The sequence below is a fragment of the Trachypithecus francoisi genome, unplaced genomic scaffold, assembly GCF_009764315.1.
Source record: "Trachypithecus francoisi isolate TF-2019V2 unplaced genomic scaffold, Tfra_2.0 Lachesis_group8, whole genome shotgun sequence".
Classification (NCBI taxonomy): Eukaryota; Metazoa; Chordata; class Mammalia; order Primates; family Cercopithecidae; genus Trachypithecus; species Trachypithecus francoisi.
Genome location: NW_022681473.1, coordinates 83,999,308 through 84,023,617, shown reverse-complemented (window position 1 = coordinate 84,023,617; position 24,310 = coordinate 83,999,308). Strand labels below are relative to the sequence as shown.

General features: G+C 43.4%; 1 protein-coding gene and 1 long non-coding RNA gene across 3 annotated transcripts in view; both read right to left on the bottom strand.

Annotated features, from left to right (window-relative positions):
- HEPHL1 (hephaestin like 1) overlaps nucleotides 1–10,191 on the bottom strand; it is a 79,612-nt gene extending 69,421 nt beyond the window's left edge. The window contains exon 1 of one of the 2 annotated variants that reach the window (XM_033207843.1): nucleotides 10,013–10,191. In XM_033207843.1, the coding sequence (XP_033063734.1) occupies nucleotides 10,013–10,182 (170 nt within the window). In that variant the 5' untranslated portion in view covers nucleotides 10,183–10,191. The remainder of the gene's footprint in view (nucleotides 1–10,012) is intronic. The other variant, XM_033207844.1, reaches the window with a different exon arrangement.
- Nucleotides 10,192–13,218: 3,027 nt separating this feature from the next.
- On the bottom strand, nucleotides 13,219–21,195 carry LOC117081180. Its single transcript, XR_004436120.1, has 3 exons — nucleotides 21,141–21,195; nucleotides 20,031–20,184; nucleotides 13,219–13,370 (listed from the first exon to the last, which is right to left on the bottom strand). It is a non-coding gene; the product is annotated as an uncharacterized LOC117081180 (long non-coding RNA).
- Nucleotides 21,196–24,310: the final 3,115 nt, after the last annotated feature.

The following is a 24,310-nucleotide window of genomic DNA, read 5'->3' as shown; positions in this document are numbered from 1 at the left end:
TGAAGCCTTGGGCCTGTCTATCAACACTTTGGGTCTCTTGTATCCAAGCATCCACCAAGCCTGCATGTGTCTACCCAGGAGCAAGAGTTAGCCCTCTCCCATTCTATAAGGCAAAGACTTACACCTCCCTGTGCAAGAGAATGGGATATAAAAGTTGGGATGCCTGACCCTGGACCTTTATAATAGAGGCTGTTACATTTCTCAGTCCTTGCTTGCAACTTGGAATAGTCGTGTGACATAATTGTAGGCAATCAGATCTAAGCAGAAGTCATTCAATGATACTTCTCCAGGTGTAGCTGGAAGACACCCTTTTTATCCTCTTCTCTTCCCTTTATTCATGCCTGAAATGTAGATATGATGACTGGAGCTCCAGCAGCCATCTTGAGATAATGAGGAAGAGGATCACACCCTAGGGATGGTCAAGTGAAAGCCAAAAGGAACCTGGGACCCAGATGATTGCCAACCTCTGGCTCTCTTTTATGTAAGCAGTAATAATAAATCTTTTTTTTTTTTTTTTTTTTTTTTGAGACGGAGTCTCACTCTGTCGCCCAGGCTGGAGTGCAGTGGCCGGATCTCAGCTCACTGCAAGCTCCGCCTCCCGGGTTTACGCCATTCTCCTGCCTCAGCCTCCCTAGTAGCTGGGACTACAGGCGCCCACCACCTCGCCCGGCTAGGTTTTGTATTTTTTTAGTAGAGACGGGGTTTCACCATTTTGGCCAGGATGGTCTCGATCTCCTGACCTCGTGATCCGCCCGTCTCAGCCTCCCAAAGTGCTGGGATTACAGGCTTGAGCCACCGCGCCCGGCTTTTAATAATAAATCTTTAATCGATTTAAACCACTTCTGTTTTTTAGGATTCTGTTAACAAGTACCTAAATACAACTCCTGATTAAAGAGGCTGTTCAAAAGGAGAAGGAAGAGGAAGAGGAAGAGGCAGAGGAAGAATTGAGTCATCCCCAAGCTTGGTAATAAGCCTCAGATTTGCCCAGTTTTATAGCTGACAATGGGTCACCCAGTAAGGTGGCACAGCAAGGATTAATTCAGAATCTCTGGTATGCTCTCTGGGTTCAGCCTGATGTATAAAAAGCTATAATATAAAACTATTATTCATAGGATCTTATCATTCCAACAGGCCCTGCAGGGAAGGATGGACATTGGACTCTACTTCTCTACCCTGTTCTCCCACCACGCACATGAAGACACAAAAGTACACACACATGCAAATGCATGTGGAGCACACATCTCACATCTTCACATACGTACTGCTGCTTTTAATCTGCTAAAATGTCCTGACCCCACCTCTGCCCAAGACCTTTCTCCATCACCTCCACAAGACTAGGTCTTACCATGAGTTATTTGGCAAAGACACCCAAATAAGAGACAAAATAAGTATCAGGAGGGGCAGTGAAGTGTTTGCTGAGTCCCTGTAGGGACTGCAGCATTTATTATATATGCTTCATATTTTGGCACTGAGTTATACATTGACTGTTTTTCATATTCCTGTACATGTATCAGTCTTATCACCTATACAGCCAATAGTCATCCCAAGGGGGAATTGGGTTTTCTTTTTTTTTTTGAGACTGAGTCTCACTCTGTCGCCCAGGCTGGGGTGCAGTGGCTGGATCTCAGCTCACTGCAAGCTCCGCCTCCCCGGTTCAGGCCATTCTCCTGCCTCAGCCTCCCGAGTAGCTGGGACTACAGGCGCCCGCCACCTCGCCCGGCTAGTTTTTTTGTGTTTTTTAGTAGAGACGGGGTTTCACCGGGTTAGCCAGGATGGTCTCGATCTTCTGACCTCGTGATCTGCCCGTCTCGGCCTCCCAAAGTGCTGGGATTACAGGCTTGAGCCACCGCGCCTGGCCTGGGGTTGGGTTTTCTAAAGCAGTGGTTCCCAAATGTCCACCCATATACCACTTGCATCAAAATCATTTGGAACATTTGCCAAATTTTTATTCTCAGGCGATGGAATCAGACTTTCTACTGGCAAGACCATGGCATCTGTATTTTTCCTAAGATCACCAAATGATTCCTGTAGTAGAACTTTTCAGGGCTTGCCTATTCTAATTCTTCTTTCCTCCTAACCAAAGAAGACCACAATGATTCTGCTTTTGCAAGTTAGATGGGCCGTAGTGTTCTGGCAAATGGGCTATGAGTGGAAATGCTATGTGTCACTTCTGGGTCGGGGCATTTAATTATTATTGCAAGACACTGTCCTCCTTTACTGCGGGAGGAGCCTCCTGCTTAGACAGTGAAGAGAACCCATAGCTTCCTCCTTGTCCCAGAACTTCTTCCCCTTCACTGACTCCACATCAAAAGTAGGACAGGGTTGACCCGTGAAGGTGCCCTAGGAAGATACTTAACACAAAACAAAAACTACAGTAACTGATAAAAGTTTATTGAGGCTGGGTGTGGTGGCTCACGCCTAATCCCAGCATTTTGGGAGGCCAAGGCAGGAGGATCACTTAAGGCTAGGAGTTTAAGACTAGCCTGGGCAATATAGTGAGATCCTGTCTCTATTCTTTTTTAGCTAATAGGAGAAAAAACCTTGAAAGTAAAAAAAAGAAGTGGGAAGGGATAGAAGTAAGAGAAGAGAAAGCAGTTTGTTTTAGTGTCTACACAGCAAACCAGCCATTGAGAACATATTATGCATTTGTAACAGTAGAACAGAAACTCCAGCTCCTTTGAGTTCTATAAAATGCAAATTTGCCCGAGAAACAAAGTAAGGAAGTAACTTCAAGGGAGCCATCCCCATGAAGCAGCCTCCATTTTAAATGGAGTATATTCATTAGAATGTCACATTGGTGAGCCATCAGTTGTTCATTGCGTAGCCATAGCGAGGGGCTGAGCAATCACTATCCCTCAAGAATATTTTCAATCTGCATTCTAACATCTTGACTCAAGCTAAGGAGGTGTCTACTTCCTGCTGCAAAGGAATCCAGTGAGTCCAGGAAGGTTAACATTAGCAACTGCCTTAAAGACAAGATGGGGACTTGGAACGTTACATTGCCAAGTGCCTGGGGCAAATCCTGTGGAGGGAGATATCTTCCAAAAGCAGGGGACATTACTCATTATCAGAACAAACCTGCCCTTGGGAATCCCCTACACAGTGCAGAGTTGGACTTCCAGGTTAGATTCTCAGGAGTTCGTAGCTTGCAGGGGTGTAAACCACACCAGCAATCCCATGACCCCTGCATCTTTCAGAGGGATGTTTTCCGATCGCTTCCTTGGAGCAATTGCTGATCATCTACTATGTCTGGAACATAAAACTAGAAGCTGGGGCCGAGATGTATTAATCTCAGTCCCTGCATGCAAGAGTTTTACCATCTAGTTGGGAAACAAAACATAGGCATTTGACAATAAACACACAGTTTTACAATGTTAACTGCCAACTCTACTGTCCAGAGCCCACATGTCTGTGGAGAGGGCAGGGAAATACAGGATGAAGATAAACTGCAAAATAACGTTAGCAGAGAGTGTGGTCAGAGCCAACCTGTGAGATCATAAGATGTCACAATAAGGACAAGAAATATTGTCTGAGCTTGAGAAGGAACATTCTTCACCAAGGAGAAAAAAGGATGAGATTGAGACAAGTGCCACTTGTCAAAAGGAAGGGTGGAGACAGAGATTGCACATTCAATTTGGTGAAGCTGCACCCTCCCTATTAGATTAACAATTTTTAATAGCATCTGGATGATGTGCTTCTATATACATTCTTTCACTCTGGGTCCCCTGGCACCACCTATGTCTTGGGTCCTTGCTTTTCACTCTTCATTTCCACAGAAGCCCTTCAGCGCATACACAAGGCATTTTCAAAACAAATGGCATGATGAGGGAGAAGGAGAATGAACTTGAATCCCAACTCTCTCACTTGCTGGTTGTGAAATGGGGAAGAGACTTAACCTCTCTGAACCCAGTTTCCTCTGCTGTAAACTGGTGACCGCGGTAGAGCTATCATAAGGATTCAGTGAGAAGAAGTGGAGCCCCACACGCAGCAACGGGGAGAGTGGTGCTGAATCAATGACATTTATGATTATTTCTGGTCAAGTGTAAAGCTTTGTTAGAAAAGAGGAAAATGTGACTAACCAACATCTTTTCCCCGGGGCACCTGCTCTCCAGAGAACCCTGTGAGACAGCAGAGCTACCATGAGAGCTGATCAAGTGCTCTCAAGCGGCAGGCACTGTGTCTGAGTATCTGCAGATCCTAAGTCCCAAAGATAACTCCACAGTCTTCATCCACAGAAACTTATTGGAAAAATGGGTCTTTGCAGATGTGATTAAGTTAAGGATCTTGAGATGGGGAGATCATCCTGGGTTAGCTGGGTGGGCCCTAAATGCCATCAAAAGGGTCCTTATAAGTAAGAGGCAAAGATAGGCTAGACACACACACAGAGAACAAGATGATATGAAAATGGAAGCAGAGATCAGAGTGATGCAGCCACAGCCAAGGAATGCTGGCAGATGCCAGAACCTGGTAAAGTCAATGAATGGCCCCTCCCTTAGAACCTCCAGAGGCAGTGTGGCCCTGCCAGCACGTTCAGTTCAGACTTCTGGCCTCCATAACTGGGGGAGAATAAATTGCTCTTGTTTGAAGTCACCTAGTTTGTGGTAATATGTTATAGCAGCCACAGGAAACTAATACACTCTCAAAGCAAGTACTATCGCTATCCCTGTTTTACTGATGAGAAAACTGAGGCAAAGAGTGATTGAATTACTCACCCATAAAGTAGGACAAGAATTTTAAATGTAACAGTTGATGCCAGAGCCCTATACTTTACCAGCAAACTGGTCTGCCACGGCATCTCCCTCAGACCAAGGCTGGGCTACACTTGGCTGGGGAAATCCTCCCGATGCCCCCTGATCTCCCTCTCAGGTACGGAAGATTGGTCACCCCACTTCATGATGTGCTAACCTTTTAAAGCAATGCATGGAGCATAGTAAATACTCAGTGACACTTAGCTAACTTATTATACTGTCAATGAGTTATCTTTCAGATCCTGCTAACCAGGCCTTGGGGGCCCATCATATGGAGGTGGGAAAAGGAAGACAGGGACTAACAGGATGCCTGTGAATCCTGGAAAACAGGGGAGAACTGAGGTACAGGAGGGTAGCAGGGACTGCCAGCTGCCTTGCGATATTCATGCTCCTCTTCTTTCTTAGTGTCAGAGGCAAATTCTATCTTTATTCAGGCAGAAAAGCACACAGCTGAAAGATTATATTTTTTCAAGTTCTCTTTGTGGCTATGCATATCCAATGAGATGTAAGTAAAATCAGTTGGGTAGGGTTTCAGTGAGAACCCTTTAAAAGGCAGATGCAGCAAAAATTGTTCTGCTTCTACCTTTTCCCTTCCTCTCTTTCTCCCTGGAATATAGACATGACGGCTGGAGATCCAGCAGCAATCTTGTGACCATGAATGTGCTTGAGGAGGGAAACCACATAGGATTTAAAGCACATAAACTAAGGATGGTGGATCAGAAATATAGAAAGCCCCTGAGATCCTATTATACCATCTATCCCACCAGCCTTGGACTGCCCACCTCTGGATTCTTCTACAAATGAATACAAAATCCTAATTTGTTAAAGACATTATACTCCAGTCTCTAGTGGCAGCTAGAAACAATCACTCACTGATATAGGGTATAACAGCAGCTCCAAGAGATTCATATGGCATCAGTCTAAACAAAATATTTTTGGTGCTGATAAGACAGAAGTTGAGGTTTGAAAGTTACCATTTGTTTAGACTATGCACTAACCAGATGATATTCTTTTCTTTATTTCAAAGCTCACAAAAACCTCTGTCTCCTCCCTGCTTCCCCTCAGTTGGTCCTTCTTCAGATAGATGTGTGAGTTCTCTCTCACACCCGTCCTAGGGCCTGCTTCTTAGAATAGTCAAAGCCCCTTGCCACCCACTGGGCTGATGCAGTGATGTGGCTGGGTCAACTAACAGACCCTACAAACTTGGGGTTTGAACAGGGGCTAGCCTCATTTATGTTTAAGCGCAGTTCCACCCATGAGTTAGCATCTGTGAAAACCCTGCATTTCACTGGGAAGAAAATGCCAGAATGTGTGTTGATTGTCTAATGGGGTCTATGGTAAGAACTGTGGCTTTAAATAAGATGACCCCACTCTAGTTCCATTAAAGACCAGGTTTCACCACCAAACGCACACTTTAATTAAGCACTTTATGAGCCTGAGCAGGACTGGTATAAATAGATCAAAATACTGACACCATCCCCAGGCAACTCAAAGGAGCCTGGTGCCCCCATTTACTCCAGGGAGGAGGAGAAGTATATTTATCTGGAGAAAATATTTCTAAATAGAATCTAACTCCTAAATCCTATACTTTCTAGGAAACATTAGTGATTATAGACTCAATTATATTTTTGAACCCTATAATCAAGCAAAGGTGCCAAGTAGGAAAGTTAAATTGCACCATCTAAGGGCTACAGAGTCTCAGTGAAATGATTTCAATTCATTTCTGATCTCATCCTTGTGCATCAGGATGTGCGTAACTTTGGTTTCCAAATGTTTTTACATTACCGAAACTTTGGCACCCACCATCTTTTTCCCCAGATTTTTGCCCATTCCCCTTATTCAAAGATGAAGCAACCAGAACAACTCATTTGATAAGGTGATTTGTTTTTACTTCAATGATTTTGAATGCCTGCCCTGTGCTAGATCCTCCAAGGGATACTGTCAATGACAAAGCTCATGTAGGGAAGGGGGATTATTAAATTTATGCCCAAACTTCTTATCTATCATCATGGTGTTTTACTGCAGCTGCAGACATGACTGATGTGCATCAAGCAATTAGAGGGCAATGCAGAGGGAAGAAAATGTAGTGTCTAAGTTCATGATAAAGACCCCAAGCTCCATGAGTGGTTAGGAAGGAAACAGATCAGAACAAGCCAGGGTCATGGGGGAAAGCTTCATGTATGAAGTGAGGAATTGGAGATTCTTAAAGGACAGGGGAAAAAATGGAGAAAGAAAAATACAGATTACTTCAAAAATTGTCACATAGGTCCACAATCAGTCCCACGTCTTCTCTAACTCTAATTTCTAGGACTGAACATTTGCAAATCATCTCTCTCCTTTCATTCACCATTGCAAACATCTTTCTAGAACTGGCAAGTCAGGTAAGATATTTTTCATTCAGTTTCAAAATTATTTCTAATGCTTTGGCGTTACACTTCTCAAGTGACTCTATGGATTACATTTCAACTCCCTTCTTACACAGATTAAAGAAAGTGATATTCAGAGAGATTATGTGACATGTTCAAGATTACACACCAAGTTGGGCAAAGTAAGTGCTAGAAGTCAGGTCTCCAGATTTCTATTTCAGGTTCTTTCCACTCATGGTGGAATTCTGAGCACCTGGCTCTCCTGGTCCTTTAAATATCAGACATTTGTCCAAGTGTGAATATCCCAAACAGCAGATTGTCCTCGGAAAGGCAGCCTATTCACCCTCCAGGAGGCTGAGTGAGCGGCATGATTACATCATCCACGATGGCTCCTTGCTGCTCCTCAGGAAATGGCACAACACAGAGCACACACACTGAACTCCACTTATGTCCCAGTCACAGCATCTTCACATACACCCAGGATGTGTATCTTGTGGTCCGCAAGCAAAGTCAGCCACCTATGACAGCCCTACCTTTTTAGGAACTTGCCTGAGCCACCTACCACGACCACTAGCACTGATGGGATTGCTGATAAAAACAAGTATCCTGATGGGATCACTGATAAAAGCCAATATCCACTGCATACTCACCTGGATTTCCCTTCCAAGAGTTAGCAGTCAGTCTGACACAAACTCTGTCCCTTTGTATACCAGAAAGAAATGTTTGGGGACCTTGGCATTCTAGATATGACACCTTAGCACACCAGTCGCCTCTTAGAACAAATGCACTCTCATATGGGACCATGTATTTTGACATCATCTCACTCAAATCTGATGCCAAACCATCTGTTTTCATCATGCCTATTTTTCACCACAGCAAATTTTATGTTTTATTGTACTTTCATCAAAGCACCATCTTCTGGTTGCAATGATCAAAAGAGGCCCCAACTTCTTCCAGCAACCCACTTTGTGAAAACAGCATTGTGGTATTTGAGTATTTATGATTCTTTGGTGTTTTGAATGACCCCAGATAACTTGTTTGGTCACTGACTGCCAGTGATCCCTTTCAATATGCTTCTAGGAAGAGTGACAAAAGAGACTAAATGTGCCTTTGGCAAAAATTAGGACTTTCTGGAAAGTTCTTATTACTGTGATCCCTGGCTTCCCTGAAAGTTGCTTTAAGTTACTGGGGAAGGATCACCTTTACCAAGAAACAGGTTGTGTGGTGAAAAGAAATATAGGCTGTGGAACCAAAGCAATGTGAGTTTGGTGCTACCATTTACTCTATAAACTCTGGCAAGTATTTAACCTCAGAGCCTTGGTTCCTGGTTCATAAAATGAGAAAAATATCTGCAAGCAGTAATGAACTGAAAAATCCCTCATAGAATTTTTGGGTCAAAACAAATGCCCATACACAGTTATAGTGACATGGGCATTTTAGGAAGAAGACAGAATTTCTGTGCATGTTAATCTTATGGAAAGGCAATCCAGTATCACATTTAAACACTATATTCATTACACTCAGTGTATACATTTTCAACATTCTTATCCCCAGTAGCTGCTCACATTGACCGTTTCCTACTGAGCCATCTCTGAGAATAGCAGAGCTCTATTTGTAGAGAAGGCTCCTGGCATTTTGGGTACCCTTTCAATCCCATAGCTATTCATCACAGTAAAGACACCACCACCAATGGTCAGCAGATGTGGGATTGAAAGCAAACAAGAGTTTCCTTTGGAAATAGCCCTGCAGACATTATATTTCCTGGTACAAAGCTTGAGGGAAAGTCTTCCTTGGCAGCTTGTCTGGCATAGGCTTTATCTTTGGTAAACAAAACATGACTATACCACCTTTGTGTTGTTAGAAAACTTGGAAGCTGTATTTCCAAGCCAACTGGATCTTTGGTCTTTCCTCAAAGACAAGGGGCCCTGGCTCTTAAAGACTTATTGGTAGGCCCTGTGCTGTTCCTGAATTTTATCAACTAAACTCATCTTTAGGAAATGGAACATGGATGCTGAATGCAATGGGTTCTCCCTATCAGAAAAGAAGCAGGCATTCAAATATCCAACAGAGGTTGCCAAAATATCTCAAAAGATGTTCTACTAACCACAAAGTTGAAAATAGCATGGCAGCTTCTGGAGTCAGGAGGTGACTTCAGAGGGAGATCCATGAAACAAACTAGATAGTTAAGATATTAGGCCCTGGAGGGGGCAGGGAACAAGGGTTATTTTCTGCCCCAAATTAAAAATCAGGAACACAGAATACCGTGGCGCCATCTCACCTAGCTATGCTATGGGTTCTGGGATAAGATATTGCCCTTAGCATGAATGACTTGGAGCTGGAATAAACTTTTTACCAGTGAAAGAGCTATCTCTAAGTAGACTCAAGGAAACTCTGAAAATAGCAGGCAAATCTTCTGTGACTTCCCTCTCTTTTAAATATTGAAAAACATGGCTTAGCATACTTATCTTCAATTATGATGTTTCATTCCAAAAATACAAACTAAGAAAACACTGTGTTTTAACAGTAAGGAATTCTTGAAATTTCTCAAATCTTCATCCCAAGTGTTGTCATTTAAAAACAAAAACAAATAAACAAACAGAATCCCCCAGAAGTTACTAATAGTGCCTGGTGAAAATTGTCAAACACCTGGTTGTGTATATGCCTCTTCGCAGGCAAGGCTGTTAATAGGTGGCTCAACAAATATATGGAGCTATGAATATCCCTTCCAAATTTCATACCCATCCATACTAGGGCTCTTCAAGCAAAAAAAACAAAACATCTTCTCTTGGTCTAGATAAACTCACCCCAATTACAAGTATCCAAGAAATACAACCTTCCCCATGCAGAGTCAAAAAGAGGCCAAACCTGGGAGTCAAAGAGGACCCTAAGTTCACTCACTTGTCTTCCGTGAAACTTTTCCCAGTAATAACATTCTTCCCTTGGGGTACATAGTTCCAGTATTCTTCCACAATCCCAATGTAGTATGTTCTGGTAACTGCGCCAACCAGCCCAGACAGACCCAGGAATGTGAGGAGAAAGATGCAGCCAGCCGGCTGCTTCGGAGGCATTTGTGGATGTAACTCAAGCAGGCAGGCAGCCTGCACAGGGGACAAATCTGTTGGTCCCTCCCCCTCACTCAGCTCCTCCTCCTCAGGTAGCTTGGGGTTGGGGCAGAGGCAGAGGTTGAGGACTTGCATAAGCAAAGCAAGCTCAATGGGGGTGTTGCTTTGACAACAACACTTTTACCAGCCATCCAAGAAATGTGTAACTGGCTTATTTATTTACTGCCCAAGCCAACAGGCCTGTTTCTGTAAGTTTCGGTACCGTGCTCTGACATCAGTCATTTGTCAGCCAGGATGACAGTATGACAACTTGGGCTGATGGCTTTCCCCCACCCCTTCTTCTTCTTTTCTTTTCCACATCTCTTACAGGAGCACATTAAAATCTGAAAAGTGAGCTGGCCTGAGTGGAGCATCAGGAAATACTCCAGGCAGTAAAGAAGGCCTCATCTCTGCCGGGACGGTAGAGGAAGTGACATAATCACCATCCAGCTTGTTTTATGAGGCTACATGAAACCACAAACTAACATCACAAAGTTCATCACAACAACATAAAACCCTACTAATCCTTCATTGGCTCGTGTGCCATCTCCCCCATATTCTCTCAAATCCTACCAGCAAAAATGAGAAGGTTGACTGCTCAGTTCAGCCAAAATGTTAGCGGCCACCACCTCCACACAGGGAGCTGCCTTTCTTGGGATAAACGAAAATGATGATGGGGGAGTACCCTTCAGACACATGGAGACAAAATTCAGTAACAGGTGAAAAAGGCTGGGCCATTCTTCTGTGTCTTCTAATCTGTGTCCCAGAATCTCAGTATTGATAGAGACCTTGATCAACCTTGGAAGAGAGGTTGATCCCCATGTAGAGTTACTCTTGAGGGAGCAGCCATGGAATGAAGGAAACAGCCTCCTGGCCTTTGAAGTTGGTCAGACCTGGGTTTGAATGTGAGTTCCTACCACTTTCTAATTTAGTGGCATGGAGGAATCACTTAACATCATTGAGCTAGAGACTGTAGAAGAAGGATTGAGGGATTCTTAAGGAACTTTTTAAATGATGATGTCTGCAAAGTGCCTATCCTAGTCCCTAGCATAGGGTAGGTACTAAATAAGTGTTAAAGTCCTTCTTCCTCATTCACGCCCTCTAAGAGAGACTGTATCAACCTGTGTATCCACAGACTTGCATTTCCCCACAGTCTTCGGCTTTCTTGCCACTATTCTTTGCCAAAGTCCTATCTGCCATGCCTTCTACCTGTCTCAAGTAAGAGAATTCTTTTTCTTTAAACTATAGCTACCCTATAAATGTCCCATAGCACAGTTTGCATTAACATTCATCTTAATTAATAATAGGCCAGGCACAGTGGCTCAGGCCTATAATCCTAGCACTTTGGGAAGCCAGGGCAGGCGGATCACCTGTGGTCACAAGTTCGAGACCAGCCTGGCCAACATGGTGAAACCCTGTCTGTGCTAAAAAATACAAAAATTAGCCGGGCGTGGTGGCAGGCACCTGTAACCCCAGTTACTTGGGAGGCTGAGGCAGAAGAATTGCTTGAACCTGGGAGGTGGAGGTTGCAATGAGCCAAGATCACACCACTGCACTCTAGCCTGGATGACAGAGCGAGACTGTCTCACATAAAAAAAAAAAAGTTTGGGGAATTTGGAAATGTCCCACATCAAATATCTTGTTGCTTATATCCCAGAGAAGCTGGCTGTTTGGGGCCTATCAAAAGCATTGTTAGGACATATTCTCCCCTTTTTGCACAGAAGAAAAAAAAGGTATAAGTGATACAGCTCAAAGAGACAAAAGAGTTAACTTTCCTGCCCAAGATACTGAAGGCGTGTAATTAAAACCCAGAAGAAGGCATTACCTAACTTCTGATTCAAAAACTAGATCTGCAGAATAGATCAGGTCAAGAAATCTGAGTCACTGTAGCAGATGAAGTCAGTGCATTTACTCTGTTCGTAGCAGAGAACTTCCTTACTGAGGGCCAAAGGAGGGGAAAGAGTTTATCAAAAACAAGGAAATAGGGTTCTGGAAAGCTCTTTCAAATTCTTCCTTATCCTAGGACAATAAAGGTGTTACTCAAAGAGCATTTGAATGCCATAGGAGCTAAAGAAAAGAAACTGGTATGAGACAATGCAGTGTTCTGTAATACTCATTTCGGAAAGTCCACAGTTCCGTGCCCAATGTGTTTGATAGTGTCTAAATTTTATTAGGAAACCTGTGAATTATAATGTCAACCTTCATTTTTGAAAACGCGCAGTTACATACAAGAAATGTTTGACAATGTCTAAAATTTGATTAAGTAACCTGTGTAAGTAATAATGTTAACAAATACTTCCAAGTCCGTTGAACACTATTCTGACATGTTTTTTAAAGTTGAGAAACCCATTTATCAAGCATTTATTACGTGAGATGGCCAGTTCTAGATATTCACTCCATTCCTCAAAACATTCACCAGTTTTCAGATATGGTAAATTTGACGCCATGCATCAATAGCAGAGAAAGATAATCCTGGGTTAAATCATATTTATTTGAAATTATGGTACAGACATACCTCAAAGATATTGCAAGTGTGGTTCCAGACCACCACGATAAAGCGAATATCAAAATAAAGTTGAATCATATGGATTTTTTGGTTTTCCAGTGCATATAAAACTTATGCTTAGGCCACGTACAGTGGCTCACAGGTGTAATCCCAGCACTTTGGGAGGCCAAGGTGAGAGGATCACTTGAGGTCAGAAGTTTGAGACCAGCCTGGGCAACACGGCAAAACCTTGTCACCATAAAAAATACAAAAAATTAGCCAAGCATGGTGGGGTGCACCTATAGTCCCAGCTACTCAAGGGACTGAGGTAGGGGGGATCATTTGAGCCCAGGAGGTCGAGGCTGTAGTATGCCAAGATCACACCACTGCACTCCAGCCTGGGTGACAGAGTGAGACCTTATCTAAAAAAAAAAATAAAATAAAGTTATGTTTACACAATATTATAGTCTAGTAAGTGTGTATGCAATTGCATTATGTCTAAAAAATGTACATACCTTAATTTAAAACAGCTTATTTTTTAAAAATGCTAACAATCATCTGAGTCTTCAGTGAGTCAATCTTTTTGCTGTGGAGGGTCTTGCCTCAATGTGGATGGCTGCTGACTGATCAGGATGGTGGTCACTGAAGGTTGAGGTGGCTGTGGCAATTTCTTAAAATAAGAACAATAAAGTTTGACACATCAATTGATTTCCTTTCATGAAAGATTACTCTGTAACCCACGATGCTGTTTAATGGTATTTTACCAACAAAAGAACTTCTTTCAAAATCGGAATAAATTTTCCCAGCCCTGCTCCTGCTTTATCAGCTAAGTTTATGTAATATGCTGAATCCTTTGTCGTCATTTCTACAATATTCACAGCATCTTCACCAGTAGATTCCATTTCAAGAAACCACTAGCTTTGTTCATCTATAAGAAGCAACACCTTATTCATGTAAATATTATTGTGAGATTGCAGCAAGTCAGTCACATATTCAGGCTCCACTTCTAATTGTAGTTCACTTGCTATTTCTACAACATCTGCAGGTACTTCCTTCACTGAAGTCTTGAACCTCTCAAAGTCATCCATAAGGGTTTGAATCAACTTCTTCCAAACTCCTGTTAATGTTGATATTTTGACCTTCTCTCATGAATCACAAATATTTTTAATAGCATTTAGAATGGTGAATTCTTTCTGGAAGGTTTTCAATTTACTTTGCCCAGATTCATCAGAGGAATTATTATCTATGGCACCTATAGCCTTAAGAAAGGTATTTCTTTTTTTTTTTTTTTTTTTTGAGATGGAGTCTTGCTCTGTCGCCCAGGCTGGAGTGCAGTGGCCGGATCTCAGCTCACTGCAAGCTCCGCCTCCCGGGTTCACACCATTCTCCCGCCTCAGCCTCCGGAGTAGCTGGGACTACAGGCACCCGCCACCTCGCCCGGCTAGTTTTTTGTATTTTTAGTAGAGAGGGGGTTTCACCGTGTTAGCCAGGATGGTCTCGATCTCCTGACCTCGTGATCCACCCATCTCGGCCTCCCAAAGTGCTGGGATTACAGGCTTGAGCCACCGCGCCCAGCCAAGAAAGGTATTTCTTAAATAATGAGACTTGAAATTCAAAATTACTCCTTGATCTATGAGAAACCGAATGGATGTTGTGTTAGCAGACATGAAAACAACATTCATTTCATAATACATTTCCATCAGAGCTCTTGGGTCACTAGGTGCATTGTTAATAAGCAGCAATATTTTGAAAGAATTTTTTTTTTCTTAGCAGTAAGTCTCCGCCCTGGGCTTAAAATATTCAGTAAACCATGCTGCAAAACAGATGTACCACTGTCCAGGCATTATTATTCCATCTAGGGAGCATAGGTAGAGTAGATTGTGCATAATTCTTAGGAGTCCTGGGATATTTGGAATGGTAAATGAGCACTGGCTTCAACTTAAAGTCGCCAGCTGCATTAGCACCTACTAGGAGAATTAGCCTATCCTTGGGCCAAGCACAGTGGCTCATGCCTGTAATCCCAGCACCTTGGGAGGCTGAGGTGGGAGGATCACTTGAGTGCAGGAGTTTGAGACCAGCCTGGGCAAGATGGTGAGACCCCATCTTGTAAAAACAAAAACGAGTGAGCCTATCCTTTGAAGCTTTAAAACCAGGCATTGACTTGTCCTCTTCTTCTACTATAAGGATGTTTGGTCTACATTGAAAATTTATTGGCCTAGTGTGGTGGCTCATGCCTGTAATCCCAGCACTCTGGGAAGCCAAGGTGGGCAGATCACTTGAAGTCAGGAGTTCAAGACCAGCTTAGCCAACATGGTGAAACCCATCTCTACCAAAAAATACAAAAATTCACGAAACGTGGTGGCACACGCCTGTAATTTCAGCGACTCCAGAGGCTGAGCTGGGAGAATCACTTGAACCCAAGAGGCTGAGATTGCAGTAAGCCAAGATCCTGCCACTGCACCCAGCCTGGGAGGCAGAGTGAGATCCTGTCTCAAAAGAAAAAAAGAAATGAAAAGAAAGAAAAAAAAATGTATTGTATATTTTAGCCACCTTCATCAGTTATCTTAGCTAGACCCTCCAGAAAACTTGCTGCAGATTCTCCATCAGCACTCGCTGCCTCATCTTCACTTCTGTGTTATGGAGATGGCTTCTTTCCTCAGCCCTCATGAATCAACTTCTGCTAGCTTCAGACTTTTCTTCTGCTACATCTTCATCTCTCTCAGCCTTCAAAGAATTGAAAAGAGTTAGGACCTCACTCTGAATTGGGCTTTGGTTTAAAGGAATATCGTGACTGATTTGGTCTTCTACTCAGATGGCTAAAATTTTCTCCATATCATCAATAAGGCTGTTTCACTTTCTTAGCATTCATATGTTCACTGAAGTAACATTTTTAATTTCTTTCAAGAATGTTTCTTGCATTTGCAACTTTGCTAACTGTTGGGCACAAGAGGCCTAGCTTTCAGCCTGTCTCAACTTTCACCATGACTTTCTCACTATGCTTACTCATTTCTAGCTTTTGATTTAAAGTAAGAGATGTGCGACTCTTTCACTTGAACACATAAAGACCTTTGTAGAGTTATTAAATTGGCCTAATTTTGACATTGTTGTGTCTCAGGGAATAGAGAGGCCCGAGGAGAGAGAGTGACAGGAGAATGGCAGTCAATTGAGTGCCAAGACCAGCTCCGTTGTGGAGAACCTAACTCAGTAGCGCTAGAGGAATTAAAGACACACTCTCAGAAATATAGAATGTGGAGTGAGAAATCAGGGGTCTCACCGCCTTCAGAGCTGAGACCCTTGAACAGAGATTTACCCACATATTTATGGACAGCAAGCTAGTGATAAGCATTGTTTCTATAGATTATAGATTAACTAAAAGTATTCCTTATGGGAAATAAAGGAATGGGCTGAAGTAAAGGGATGGGTCTGGCTAGTTATCTGCAGCAGGAACATGTCCTTAAGGCACAGATCGCTCATACTATTATTTATGGTTTAAGAATGCCTTTAAGCGGTTTTCCGCCCTGGGTAGGCCAAGTGTTCCTTGCCCTCATTCCAGTAAGCCCACAACCTTCCAGCGTGGGCGTCGTGGCCATCATGAACGTGTCACAGTGCTGCAGAGATTTTGTTTATGGCCAGTTTTGGGGCCAGTTTATGGCCAAATTTGGGGGCCTGTTCCCAACAGTGGCACAGTCATCTCACACACATCTATCACTTAAGTTTGCTGTTGTATATGAGCATGGCGTGTGGTGCCCCCAAACAATTACAATGGTAACATCAAAGATCACTGATCACAGATCAACGTAACAGATATAATGGTAATGAAAAGTTTAAAATATTATGAGAATCAACAAAATGTGACACAGAGATATGAAGTAAGCACATGTTGTTGGAAATATGGCACAAATAGACTGAGAAATACATTTTGAGAGATCCCAAACTCTGACTGCAAACTTCTGTCAGCTCACACTCGACTCAGGGTTACCACAAACCTTCAATTTGCAAAAGGCGCAATATCTGTGAAGTGCAATGACACGAAGGGCAATAGGACAAGGTGGGCCTGTGTAGGCTATGTTTTTAAATTAACTTCTATTTTTATTTCAATAGGTTTGGGGATACAGGTGCTTTTTGGTTACATGGGTAAGTTTTTAGTGGTGATTTCTGATATTTTACTGCGCCCGTCATCCAAGCAGTGCACACTGCACTGAATATGTAGTCTTTTATTCCTCACCTCCCTCCCAAGCTTCTGGCTCCAATTCCCTAAGTCCATTATATCATTCTTATGTTTTTGCATCCTCATAGCCTAGCTCCTACTTATAAGTGAGAACACACTGTATTTGGTTTTCCATTCCTGAGTTACTTCACTTAGAATAATGGCCTCCAGCTCCATCCAAGTTGCTGCAAAAGACATTATTTCATTCCTTTACATGGCTGAGTAGTATTCCATGGTGTATCTACAGCACACTTTCTTTATCCACTCAGTTGATGCACACTTAGGTTGGTTCCATATCTTTGCAATTGTGAATTGTGCTGCTATAAATATGCATATGCCTGTGTCTTTTTCATGTAATGATTTGTTTTCCTCTGGGTAGATGCCCAGTAGTGGGATTGTGGATCAAATGGTAGCTCTACTTTTAGTTCTTTAAGGAATTTCCTTTCGTTTTCCATAGAGGCTGTACTAATTTACATTCCCATCAGCAGTGTATAAATGTTCTTTTACCACATTCACACCAGCATCTTTTTTTTTTTTTTTTTAACTTTTTAATTATGGCCATTCTTGCAGGAATAAGGTGGTATCTCATTGTGCTTTTAATTTGCATTTCTTCGGTAATTAGTGAGGTAGAGCACTTTTTCTTTCTTTTTTTTTTTTTTTTTTTTGAGATGGAGTCTCACTCTGTCGCCCAGGCTGGAGTGCAGTGGCCCGATCTCAGCTCACTGCAAGCTCCGCCTCCCGGGTTTACGCCATTCTCCTGCCTCAGCCTCTGGAGTAGCTGGGACTACAGGCGCCCGCCACCTCGCCCGGCTAGTTTTTCGTATTTTTTTTTAGTAGAGACGGGGTTTCACCATGTTAGCCAGGATGGTCTCGATCTCCTGACCTCGTGATCCAACCATCTCAGCCTCCCAAAGTGCTGGGATTACAGGCTTGAGCCACCGTGCCCGGCCTAGAGCACTTTTTCATATGTTTGTTGGCTGTCTGTATATCTTCTTCTGAGAATTATCTATTCATGTCCTTTGCTCACTTTTTGATAGGATTATTTGGTTTTACCTTGCTGATTTGTTTGAATTCCTTACAGATTCTAGATATTAGTCCTTTGTCAGATGCATAAATTGAAAATATTTTCTCCCATTCTGTGGGTTGTCTGTTTATTCTGCTAATTATTTTTGTGTGTGTGCAGAAGTTTTTTAGTTTCATTAGGTCCATTTATTTATTTTTGTTTTTGTCGCTTTTGGGGTCTTATTCATGAATTACTTATCTAAGCCAATGTCTAGAAGAGTTTTTCCAATGTTATCTTCTAGAATTTTTATGGTTTCAGGTCTTAGATTTAAGTCTTTGATCCATCTTGAGTTGATTTTTATATAAGGTGAGAGATGAAGATCCAGTTTCATTATTCTGCATGTGGCTTACCAGTTTTCCCAGCACCATTTATTGGATAGGGTGTCATTTTCCCAATTTATTTATATACAGGCTATTTAAATAAAAATTTATCTTAGCTAGATCTGGGAGAAGTCAATTCAAATGAATAATATTCTACTTAGCCTTAGCTGAAGTGTCATTTTCTAAAATAAGTAAAATGGAAGAGACAAAATTGATTCTCCTATTCTTCAGACTTTTTGCTTTTTTGAGAGATATGTTCAATTCTCCTTAAAAGACTTCTGATATCCCAAACTGTGACTGCAAGCTTCCATCAGCCCAGCACTCTCCCTGCCCTGCTACAGTAAATCATGGCTCTCAAACCTCATTGGGGCCCCTAGTCCCTTGATGGTACCTTGTTATTCCCCACCTGGAGCCCTGTGGCTTCTCTACTGCTCTGACTGGTGCTAGAGTGACCTTACCGATTATAGACAGGACCAGGTCTCTCCACTGCTTGAGAGTTTTCAATGGTTTTCTCTGGCCTTTAGGGTAAGGACTAATGGTCTTGACTTAACTTTTAGAGATGGTCCTGATTTGACTTCTGGGAACTGGGGTCACTCCTCAACATTTAGTCATCATCATGGTTGTGCCCTTCCTCTGAGCTCCCACCAGTGCTGTGCATGCCTCTGCCATAGCCCATCACACAGTACAGTGACCACCTCTTCATCTGCTCTCCCCTACACACTCAACACAGGCTTTTCATGGACGGGGGCTGGGTCTTGTTCACTCCTGTGTCCCCAAGATCTGACACATCAAAGGCACTGGAGAAATGGCGAACTAAGGCAAGTGCAAATGAATGACTGAATGAACAAATGAATATAAGACGCTTGCAAATGTACACTGGCTCTATGTTATGTAGCAGTCTCTGCACTAGATCTTTATTTCATTTTATTATTACAACAGCCCTTTCAGGGTGTGCACAAGTTTTACCCCTATTTTACAAATGAGGAAGCTGAGATTTAGAAAATTCGGATTATTTTCTCAATGCCCCACAACTGGCAAATAGTGGAGGTAAGACTCTAAAACCAGCATCCCTACAGAACCCATCCAGACGAGGAAAATGGGGATTGGTGGGGGGCCTAGAGACCATGGTCACCTGCTTCATGCTGCAGAGTGGGACCCATGCTCTGCAAAGGAATATGGGCCAGGGATGTTGAAGGACTGGTTTACTGGAGGAGGATTCCAAAATGCCCCTCCAGCTTAGCCCATCCACCCAGACAGTCCAGATAAAACACTAATTACAGAACCTTAAAACACCCAAACATACCATTTTGTTTCATTCCTCTATTTTGTGTCCCGACCCTCCACCCCTGCCTCACGTGCTCCCCAGTCTCCACCCCCACTAAATTCCTTCTCATCCTCCCAAATCATCCTGGGCTTTTCCTCTCTGAAGCCTTCCTTGGTTCCTGCCACACCCACCACACCCTCCTGGAGGCCCAGCCCCTGGCAATTAATCACTCCCTTCTCTGTGCTTCCTCTGTACTCTGCCCACACGCCTATCCCTGTTTATGTTATTGTTTGCTTACCTGTTAGTCTCCTTTAAAAGATCCTAAACTCCTTGAGAATAGCATCTGACCAGGTCTTCACACCACCCTCCCACTACATCTGTCTCAAGAATTTATTAAAAGAATCTGCAGCTCAGGGGCTGCTCCAGCCTCTGTTGCCTGTACCCTGGATCCCCAGTTTTTAAACTCTTGCTCTTACCAAGAGCCTCTGCTCCAAGATTTGAGGTCTGAGGGCCAGGCTGCCTCACCATCACACCCAGGTCTGGAGCTTAAGCCATTTCTTATCTGGATCAGGGGATTATCTTGTTCTTCTTTGTGTAGTGGTTATTATAGAACCAGGTGCTCAGCAGGCCCTGAGGAAATAATATTAACAACTGTAGCATTTACAGTATGTCAGCAGGCATGCTGTTTTACATATAGTATCACTTTTATTCTGTAACCAGAATACCCTATGAGGTAGATGTTATTGTCCTTGTTTTACAGAAGAGGAAACTAAGGTTTGGGAAGGTTAATAACTTGCCTGAAGTCACACAGCTAGAAAATGGTTGGCCAGGATTCAAACCCAGGTCTTTCTGACTCCAAAGCCTACACACCAGAGCTCCACACTTGGCGGGCATTAGTGGAACTGGGCTAACCAGAAAGCCAGTGCCAGCTCAGGAGGCCCTTTCAAGGAAGGAAACATAAGCATCATACAAGAGGTTTCCTCCAACATAACCAGGACCTAAGAATTGCAAAGGCACAGCACAGAGACTGCACATGGGCAAACACCCAACAAATAAAAGTGCTGTGATGAAATAATGTATTTAATTGTTTGAGAATATTTACCAAGCATCTGCCTTGTGCCAAACACCTTTCTAGTCAACTGGTAATGAGACAGACAGTCCCTGTCCTTGAAGAGTTCATAATCTAGTGAAGAACATAAATTGTAAACCACAAATAAGTTTTCTAGATTAATTACATATTGTGATGACTGCAGCAAAGTTCAAGTTAAACCCAAGGTGAATGATGCGGGGAGAACCTCAAGACCGCACCCAGGAGGTGTCTGGGAAGGTGGCCCAGCAGCCTGTTCTGAAGCATGCTTATATTTTACAAGGTGAAATAGAGCGTATAGAAGTCCCATCCCTAGAAACCTCACCCGTCATCATCAACAGCAACAACAAAAAACAGGACAACTCAGGGTGGTCCTGAAAGACACTTTGGTTGAGTTCTCTGAGAAAAGTTAAGAAGCCACACCTCTGCCCAGGGGGAACATCCACTCTCAGGCATTCATTTTTTTCCTCCACTTGGAAAGTACCTGATGATGCCTCACCTCCCACAAGCCTGAAGCGAACTCTGGTGTCAGAGACTCAGAAAAGCCAGCCTTCAATCATGGATACAGTGAAAAGAAGAACAGAGGAAACTGGCTTCCCTCCACTCTCTCCTCATGCTCCTCTGTCTTCCCCTCCCTTCCCAGCCCAGGAGGTGATTCAAGCCCCCAGTGCTCTTTGTTCTGTGGATCTTATTCTGGGATGACATACCTGTCATCCCAGCACTATAGGATCCTTGATCTTGGAAGAGCCACCTCTAGGAGTGGGAGGTGAATATAAGCAACCTGAGCACAGTTCTGGTAGCCCAATCTTACAAAAGAAATATCATGTCTGCCAGTAGTAATCGTCCGCCAACAAGGCCACCCTCCTGGAACTGGAGCTGCCTAGAGGGCCCTTGAACAACCCAATAACACAAGTCCTAGAGCTCCTAGGGCATCTGGATGACCACCTCCCCATGCACAAGCTAGAGGGTTAGAGAGCACCCCAAAGGGGGAAAATGCTACTGGAGATCTTCAAAGGCCTAGGAAGGTTGCTGTCTGGTCTCAGGGTAATCTGCCCAGAGGAGCCCAGACAGTCCCAGAGCTCAGAAGGAAACCATCTTTCAGGGCAGCACTTTAAACAAAAGACCCTCTGAGGGCTGTGGCTTGGCACAGGGGCCCTATTGCCCAGGTCTCAGGGCAATACTGGGTTCAGGCATCTAGCTCTTATCTTGGCTCCAGAGTCTGGGGGTTTTGTTGGGGGAGAAACGGGAGACGTGGGCACAATCTGGCCACTGTGGTCGAGACATAGGGTTTTCCCATTGTGTTTCATGCGTGACACCTCTGGACTCTTTAGGGTGGCACTCTGTGTTTCTCATTCAAAGAGAGAAACCAGAGCAAAGGGGAGGAAAGATCCCAGAGACTCACAACTACCTCTTTCTATGACTAAAGGGTCAGGCATTCATTCACTCCTCCATTGGACAGGGATCCCCTTCATGATCCCCCTCATACCCTAAATATGCCCTGCCACCCTCCATGCTCAAACCTCACAACCAGCTGTGCTGTTACTTGGGTACATGACATATAGTCATAACTTCTCCTAAATCCAGTAACCAAAAGTTTTCGAGATGACCAGGAGTGGTGGCTCATGCTGCCATCCCAGCACTATAGGATGCTGAGACAGGAGGATCACTTGAGGCCAAGAGTTGGAGACCCCTATTTCAAAACAAAACAAAGCAAAACAAAACAAAACAAACAAAAAACTGCTCCTGAGACTTCCTATCAGAAACAAAGAAGGCATATGTGGGTGATCAGTACAGGTCAATTTCCATTGCATTAGAACTCTCAGAATTCTTTTGTTGAACCTAGAATTTTGTGTGTGTATCCAATACTCTATTAAAATAGGTGGGTCCTCCCTGATCCTTGAAGCTTGTTTTGTATTGACCTTGATTGTACTCACATTCATTTGTACTAGTGGAGACATCTCCATTTCTGCTTATTGTTAGTGACCAGAGAAAAAGTCTTAAAGACAAAGTGAGTTCTCTTTGAGACCTGCAGGTTTCAGTGTGATGTCTGTGTGGAGGCATTTGGCAAATCAGGGCGCTTTCTAGGACTGGTTGGTTGAAGATCAATCCAAACTCTAGATCATCCCTTTGAAGTTGAAAGCATCCCTCTTCTTTCTCCCAGCCTTCTGTGGTTCTTTTACTAATGGCTCAATAGGGCTGTGCTTAGTACACTTCAGTGACCTAGACTGGCAGAATACAGATGAGCTGGACAGGGCACCCAGGAAGGAGTTTACAGACTCCCAACCTGTTTTCTGGGAAGGTACCAGGCTGTTCACCAGCACTTTTTTAAAATCCCACCCTGAGGAGCAGAGCTCTTTGGGGAATCTTGTTATATGGCATCAACGATGCTGATTAACTGTAGCACATTTCTGGGTGTGGGTAGCTGCAGGAGGTGAATTCCTGTTAGAAATGAGGTCTCTGGCTCCAGGTGGGAGCTGCTTAGGTGAGACTTCCCTGGGGCATAGAATCCCAGAAGCAGTGCTTCTGATGATCAAAGTACACAGCCATGCTACAGAGAAGAGCTTTATAGGTGGCTTCAGCTCCCAGGTTTGGGCATGTACACATGTAGTATGGATTTTGGAGCATGGCCAAGGCTCCTTGCTCTGGCCTGATCCCTGATGCCTGAATTCCACTGTCATAGCGTCCTAATTTTGGCTTAAGACTAACCCTGTAAAAATGCAAGTATCTCATGGCATTGGTCTCATTGGTTGCAGCTGCCTTCAATGGATGAGTTTATTAGGTGCTTTTCCATGAATAGGTGAAGACTGGAAGGAGGAACAGAGGGAGCATGAGGCACCTGGTCTTTCAGGAAGAGATACCAGTAAGACTCTGCTACAAGTCAGAGGGAACCTAAGCAACCACCTAGTTTAGAAGTTCCAATTTACAGCCCACAGGCCAACTCTAGCCTGTTTTGTTGGTCTAAAGCAGTATCTAATAAAAAACAAAAATCTGAATTTCATTTCCTTAATAAGGCTATGATCCCTCCAGTTCATCGCAGACCCCACAGTCCACAGTCTCACAACAGTCTGCTGCATTTGTTCAGGGCACCCAGCCTGCAGGTATGTGAGTTGTTGACCTCTGCATTCTAGTCCAGTTTTCCATAAAATGCAAAAGCCCTTTCAACAATATTATGTATTCTTTATTTATTCATACATTCATTAAAAAAATATGTGCTGGGCATGTACCACAAGTAGGCTCATAAATGCATAGAATTTTAGAGCAGGAAGAGAACTTGGAGATGTTCTAGTCTGACCGCTTCATTTCCCAGGTGATGTCACTGAGGTCCAGAGAGCTGCCTGACTTGCTCACCACAAAGCTGCTCCAAGGCAGAACTACATTTCGTGAGGAACCAGGGGGCCAGACTTGGCTGTCTCACTTGAGGCTACCCTGCATCCCATGGAAATCCAATTACTGAAGTCTGACCACAGCACTCCCCTAATGAAACCGTTTAATGATTCTCATAGTACAGTCCAGGGGTCCTGAGGTCCCCAAGATCCTTTCAGGGGACATGTAAAGTCAGAATTGTTTCATGACCCAACGCAGAGGCTCACACCTATAATCTCAACACTTTGCAAGGCTGAGACAGGAGGATCTCTTGAGCTCAGGAGCTCAAGACCAGCCTGGGAAACA